This window comes from Borostomias antarcticus (assembly GCF_949987555.1).
Source record: "Borostomias antarcticus genome assembly, contig: scaffold_83, whole genome shotgun sequence".
In the NCBI taxonomy this organism is placed as follows: domain Eukaryota; kingdom Metazoa; phylum Chordata; class Actinopteri; order Stomiiformes; family Stomiidae; genus Borostomias; species Borostomias antarcticus.
This window is the reverse complement of record NW_028176176.1, coordinates 560012-567317: the sequence shown is the minus strand read 5'-3', so window position 1 is coordinate 567317 and position 7306 is coordinate 560012. Positions and strand designations below refer to the sequence as shown.

At 43.8% G+C, this 7306-nt stretch overlaps 1 protein-coding gene and 1 long non-coding RNA gene across 2 annotated transcripts; one reads left to right on the top strand and one right to left on the bottom strand.

The window, feature by feature from the left end:
• Positions 1–267: 267 nt before the first annotated feature.
• LOC311328727 lies at positions 268–2897 on the bottom strand. The gene is made up of 5 exons (XR_014631234.1): positions 2764–2897; positions 2555–2636; positions 2138–2273; positions 1597–1745; positions 268–1113 (listed from the first exon to the last, which is right to left on the bottom strand). It is a non-coding gene; the product is annotated as an uncharacterized lncRNA (long non-coding RNA).
• A 1995-nt stretch (positions 2898–4892) lies between these two features.
• Positions 4893–6996, top strand: LOC311328724 (uncharacterized protein). The gene is made up of 5 exons (XM_084462650.1): positions 4893–4977; positions 5320–5622; positions 5799–5962; positions 6194–6337; positions 6858–6996. Exons 1-5 carry the CDS (start codon positions 4911–4913, stop codon positions 6960–6962), a joined length of 783 nt encoding a protein of 260 aa, XP_084318776.1. The 5' UTR covers positions 4893–4910; the 3' UTR covers positions 6963–6996.
• Positions 6997–7306: the final 310 nt, after the last annotated feature.

Here is a 7306-nt window from a genome sequence, read left to right as displayed (position 1 = left end):
GTGCTGGGTTACATGTCCATGATAAAGAAAAAGTAGAGAACTTGCAAAACTGAGGACCAAGGCAAGGCAAGGGTTTTTGCCTTTTTTGAAATTTATTTCAATATAACGACGTTTCGACCCTTGGGTCTTTGTCAAGTGAATCATTGTAGCAAACAAATGCTCATATATACACACAGACAAGTAATCAGTCTTGCAATTACCCACAGCTGGGTTGAAAAAAGAAAGACTGAAAAATAATAAATCTCTGCTGCCATCTCGTGGTGGCAATATGGGACTACAGGTCAAATCAATTTTCAAGGTTTTAGTCCTCTAAAAAGATCCCTAGAAAAATACAAATACACACAAATATATCAATAATAACGCAAAATGGTGGCCACCATTGTCATCACCCAAAAGCACACAACCAGGGGAAAGAGCAACAAATAAATAATTACAGTCAAAAATTACAGTCAAGAATTATGAAGAGTGCCATTCTGAGGCAGCCACTTCATAGATATGGCTGAATGCTGAAGTCTTCATTCAGAGCATTTGGGGACAGAGAATCTAGTTCATAAATCCAAAACAGCTCACGACGGAGTAGGAGTTGTCTTATATGTCCTCCTCTCCGTGGTGGGCTGACTTGTTCTATGCCAAAAAATCTAAGCGTAGACACGTTGTGGTTGAGTAATCTAAAGTGCACAGCCACGGGGCTTTTTTTGTTGCCATGGCGAATCGAGCTACGATGTTCAGAGATCCTAGTTTTTAGGGCTCGCTCGGTTTTTCCCACATATAATAAAGAACAGGGACATTTTAATGCATAAATAATGTTCGTGGAGGAGCATGTTATGTGTTGCTTGATCTGGTATGGACGACCTGTACGTGGGTGCTTAAACTCTGTGCATCTGGTATTAAAATTACATTGTGCGCAGTTGTTGCAGGGTCTGTTGCACGGTCTTATCTCGTCTAGGAACGTGGGTCTTGGGACCGGAGGAAGGTCCGAGTGTACCATCATCTGGCGTATGTTTGGTGGTCTTTTGAAGATCAGCTTGGGTGGTTGCTTGAAGAGGAGTTTGAGCTTCGGATCGGAGTCGATTATGTGCCAATGTTTCTGTATGGTGTTCGCCAGCTCCTTTCCTACAGGGGAATACTGGGTTAGGCATTTCACACTTGAGTCTTCAGTTTTCTTTTTTACAGTGTTTAAACATTCCAGCTGTGTCATGTTTTCGAACCGCTTGATGGCTGGGTCTACCCATTCTCTGGGGTAGCCTCTTTGTTGGAATCTGTTCTGTAGGTCTGTAGTTTGTGTGTCGTAGTCTGTTTTTCTGCTACAGATTCTCCTCACCCTGTTAAACTGACTGATGGGCAGGCTCTTATTTTAATGGGATGGGGTGGTATGAGTCTGCTTTTAGAAGCGTGTTCCTGTGTGTGGGTTTTCTGTAAAGGTTGGTGTGGAAGATGCCATCCTCAATGGTAATAGATACATCCAAAAAATCAACGGTGTGTTTACTGTATGTGTGGGTGAATTTCAAGTTGTCATTCGCTTGGTTTAACCAACTGAGGAACTCAACCAATTGTTGTTCTGTGCCTGTCCATACTAAAAAAATGTCATCTACAAACCTCTTCCACAGTCCGATGTGCTCCAGTAGAGGGTTGTGGTTTTTGTTGAAAACGGAGTGTTTCTCAAAGAAACCCATTTAGAGGGCGGCAAAGTTACATGACATCTTTGAGCCCATGGAGACTCCTCCCGTTTGTAGATACCGGTCATTCTGGAAGAGGAACATGTTTTTTGTGAGAACCAGTTCTGCCAAAGTCCTGATGCAATCTGTACTGGGTTTGCTGTCTACTGGGCGCTGGTCCATGTAAAAAGACAGGGCCTCTAGGCCTCCTGATTGTGGTACATTGGTGTACAGGGCTACCACATCTATACATGCTAGGATGACCTGGCCATCAGTGAATTGGGAAGATTTCAAGGTCTGTATGAGGTCAATGGAGTCCCTTACATACGAGGGCAGTGTTGTGACAAACGGTTTTAAGAAGGAGTCTACAAAGCCAGAAATGTTCTCTGTTAGTGAACCTATAGAGGACACAACAGGACGTCCTGGTGGATTTTGTGGATCTTAGGTAGGGTTTGGAAAACAGGTGTAATAGGGTGTTGTACCTTCATAAATTGGCACTGTTTTTTGGTGATCTCCTCTTCGTCCAGGAAGTCATCCAATACTTTGAATATATCTGTTTGGAACTCTCCTGTGGGGTCACGGGTCAGTTGCTTGTAGTAGGTTTCATCAGCAAGTTGCCTGGTGATATCAGAGACATAGTATTCCCTTGTTAATAAACAAACAGCGCCCCCTTTATCTGCCGGGCGCAGTACCACTTCCTTGTTGTCATCAAGTTCTTTCAAAGCATTACGTTGTTCTCTGGACATGTTGTTGTAAGATTTATGGCTGTTTTTGTTTTTTAAAATCTGTCTCATGTCCTGGTCTACAAGTGTGCAATAAGTTTCAATGGAAGGGTTTCTACTCCTAGGTGGACAAAATGTGGACTTGGGTCTGAACCGTGAGGTAATATTGGTACTTACTTCCTGGTTGGTGGCTAAGTTAGCATGGGCGTCAACTTCTGTGCTGCTACTAGCGTTGGCTAGGCTCGGGGTCTGTGAGAATCTGGAGGGGTTGAAAAACTCTTTCAGTCTCAATGTTCTGTAAAACTTTTGAAAGTCAATGACAGTGTTGAAATCATTAGCTTGTTTAGTTGGTACATACGACAAGCCTTTTTCAAGGGCTGACTCACATGTTTTACTGAGTGGAGTGTTCGTCAAATTAATCACGCTCAATTCTTTCCGTATCGGTTGCTGCGTGTCCAATGTCGTTTCATGGCGGGAGGGCTTCTTCTTCCCTCTCCTGCATTTGCGTTTGTGGCTTGCGTACCTCTCCGGGGTTTTTGTCCGGGGTACGTTTTGTTTGACCGAAAAAAACGAGGATTCGTATAACCTGGTGGCTAGCATGACGTGTCGCTTAGGTCATGTGGTCGTTCCCTTCTACGTGGGTTGCGCTTGTTATGTGTGTTGGGGTCGCCCATTCTGGTTCTCCATGGGTGGACCTGATTGGTTTTGTAATCGTTGTCATCTCTTTCGAATTTTCGGATTTTTTGCGTTCTGACCTGTTGTTCCAAGTCGTCTCTATATCTTAGGAGTGTGCTTTCCATTTTTGTGAACTCCTCCTGATCCGTGGCTTTCAAGCCTGCTTTTCCCCACAAAGACACCGTGACCATATAACTGAGTTCAGGCACTCGTTGGCATTTTGTGTACCTCCATGCTGCATTCGCAGCAACAAGCTGTCACTGGACATTCGGTGGTACACCGGTATTAGCTTCCTCCCTCTCTCTTTTGAAAGAAAGTTGCTTGGGTGGCTGTCTGGCGTTTCCCGATTCTCCTCTGCTTTTATGTACCAACACCAGGAGGGATTGCACCTGGTGTGCATTGGATTTTCATCAGTAGACATAGAGTGTAGAAGACCCGCCCATATTTCTGCCTCCATATTATCTACAGAACCCTGGTTATTTAGAATTGCCCCTCTGTAAGAATTTTCAGGGTGCCCGCGCACATTAAATAGCATTAAAAAGTATGGAATTTACAAATATGAAATAATGCCTTAAAAATACTTGAAAAGGTATTGAATTTTGGTGACATTCTTGAAAATTGTGCTCGGATTGAAAATTGTGCTCGGAAACACTTTTTCCAAATAATGTCCGTTATTAATTAGGCCTACCGGTATTATTATTAACATTGTAAGCGTCGTAATTACTATCATTATTAATAATATAGCGTGGCGGAACCAATGCGAAGCTTGCATGCCCGGGGGAAACAAATCAAGTCGACACGGAGAAGCACGACGCGCGAAAACTACGGCTAAAAACAAAAACAAGTTTGCGTTTCTGGGCTAGCTAGCTAGCTACTACGTTAGTAGACGTGAAGTTAACGGAAAGTAGTAGCTATGGGGAAATGCAAGTTCAACGAGACATGGATGGACAAAGTAGCTTATCGAATGTGGCTGAAACCAGTGGTAGACCATATTTTTGAGGCGTATTGCACCTTGTGCAAAAAGCGTATCCAGCTAGGAACCATGGGACAGGGAGCATTAGATTCCCATGCGAAGTCAACAAAACACTGTGACTCAGTTAGAGCCAAGGAAAAAAAACCTTCAGTGGCTACCACTTTCACACCAGCTAACGTTACCCAGCTACCGGTAGGCAATGCACCCGAAACAGCTGCAGCTGAGGCTAATGCTAGTCAGCGTACTTTACCGGTAGTTCCTACAACTGCATGACCTAACGTTGTCGTTGATCTCAGATCAACCTTCGGGTCTACACCAACGCTGAAGGCCGAGATTGTGTGGACCCTACATACCGTCGCCAAACACAATTCACACAATGGCAATGAAGGTATTTCACATTTATTTAAAGCCATGTTCCCCGATTCCGAAATCGCCAGTACGTTCAGTTGTGGCTACAACAAGACGGCGTACATAGCCAAATTCGGCGTAGCTGTTTTAATTAAATCGGAACTGATAGCGAAAGTCAACAGGTCAACATTCGTTCTAATGTTTGATGAAAGCCTAAATGAATCCACGAAGTCCAAGCAGCTGGATGTACATCTCCGTTTCTGGGATGATGATCAGGTTGCCTCAAGATATCTCGGCTCCGAGATTATGGGTCACTCAACGGCAAAGGACCTACTCTCCCACCTCAAAGTAAGCCTAATACATATATACTATTATTTATTTTCAGCTTATATATTGTTACCCAACTTTTGTCCATAGTACACATTGAGCAATGTTACATGACCAATTATTAGGTTCTGAGTTTAGAGTAATGATCAAAACACATTTTCCCAGGTATGTATGGACAAACTGGACCTCAGCCGATTGGTATCCATCTCAATGGATGGGCCCAATGTAAACTGGAAACTATTTGACCTTTTCCAGAAGGATCAAACAGATCAGTATGGTGAGTGAGGATTTAAATAATGCTATTATTACGTGTGTGTGTGTGTGTGTGTGTGTGCATGTGATCCACAGTTGTTTATGTTGAGGACATATATATAATGCCATTTATATGTGTGAGTGTATGTGAATCACTGCAGTATTTGGTGAGGATATATAATGCTATAATTACGTGGGTGTGTGTGTGCGTGTGTGTGCGTGTGTGCATGCGTGCGTGTGATCAACTGTAGTATTTATGGTGAGGATATATATAATGCAATCATTAAATGTGTGTGTGTGCATGGGATCCACACTTGTATTAGGCAATTTTGGTTTTTAATATCACATTTTCTAATGAAACCCTTAGGTGTTCAGCTTGTGTGTGTGGGCAGCTGTGGCCTTCACACGCTGCACAACGCCTTCAATGGAGGGTTCACTGCATGGCAGTTGGACAAGTTGTTACGGGCAATGCACACATTGTTTCACAATGTACCTGCTAGAAGAGAGGACTACATTGCAACCACCAGGTCCAGTCAGTTCCCCCTGTCCTTCTGTGCCCATCGTTGGGTCGAGAACCTCCCTGTTGTTGAGCGAGCCCTTGCTGTGTGGCCATCACTGCTCCTCTACATGGAGGCTGTGCGGATCAAAAAACTTCCGAACCCAGGAACAGGTAGGCCTGTAACTGTGTCCTTAACTTGGTGGTCTTTTAGCCTTGAAAGACATGGCTCTGGAGACCTAGTATAAGTGAGCCCTAAGTTGAAATGTCTGTCTCTCTCTCACTGTTTGCTTTACTCGCTCTTTGTCTCTCCCTCTCTGTCTGTCTGTCTATGTCTCCCTCTCTCTCAGCATCCTATGACACGATTGCTGAAGCAATTAAGGATCCACTCATCCTCGCCAAGTTCCACTACTACGCAGCACTGGCCAGGACGTTCACCCCATTCCTAAAGAAATATCAAACTGATGAGCCTGTCCTGCCATTCCTCGCCAAGGACCTGGTTGAGTTGATCATGGTAATTATTACATTATTATTATTGTTATTATTATAAAGTATGAATGCTTTTGCATTGGGCATTTAGCGCACTGCACATTATAATAACCACTGATCAGACTCAATTGATATGTTTTTGACAATATGAGTTTATGGTGAGTGTGTAAAACAAATAAATACTTTGTGTATAATAATTAGACATTGATGTTTTTGATTTGTGCTGCACCGGACATTTGTGCGTGTCTGTTGACAGAGTCTACTCAGGCGCTTTGTGAAGACTGACGTCCTTCAAGACCTCACGACCCTGCAGCTGACCAAACTGGATGTCACGGCTAAGGAGAACTGGCTGAGCCCACAGGACATCGGTGTTGGACTTGGTGCTGAGTCCGTCCTTAAGGTAGTGATGTATACAAAAAAGATGATTTATCAAATAGGGATAGGCAGGCAACATGGCATTGAATGTGTTCTATATTCATGGCTAATTTCCCCCCTGTCGATAGAGCATCAAAGTGTCAGAGCACAGGGTCCTTGAGTACAGGTCAGAGTGCAGACAGGTTCTTATAAACATGGTGAGGAAAGTGCAAGACAAGTCCCCTCTAAAGTTCCTGACTGTTAGGCAGCTGGTGTGCCTTGACCCGTCAGTCATGTACAACAACCCTGAGCGATGCAAGAGGTATATGAAAGGGCTGGTCGAGAGATTCCTGCAGGACAGACAGCTTACAGATACATCTGCGGGTAGGAATAAGAAAGGAAAATAAGACTACACCTTATTCATTTATCACCAATGAAAATAAGACCACACCTTATTCATTTATCACAAATTGGATTGGTTGAATTGGCTTCATGAAGGCCCACTAGCCCAATGATTTATTTATCAATGTTTTTCTCCATTTTCTCTTTCATCTGTATTTTTATAGGGGATGTCATTCTGGAACAGTTTGATAGGCTGCTGTCTGTGGAGAGCCGGAGTGAGGACTTCTCCGGATTCCTCCCCATGCAAAAGAGGCTGGACATCTTCCTGAGGAGTGTGATCAGGGAGCCCTATCCCGAACTGTGGTCCTTCTGCCAGAAGCTACTTATACTCTCCCATGGCCAGGCTACAGTGGAACGAGGGTTTTTGATTAATAAAGAGGTGGAGTCATACAACCTGGAGGAAGACACAGTGGTGACAAGGAGGCTGGTGTGTGACTACATTTTCCAACACGGAGGTGTTACGCAGGTACGAATACCCCTGGCTTGACTAGAATATACTGTTGATATAAGTGGATAAAGTCAGAGGCCAGCTATGTAGTTGATTTTTGTTCTCTTGTTCCAACCCTTTACCCAGGTTCCACTCACTAAAGACCTTCTAGTCAGTGTCGCAACA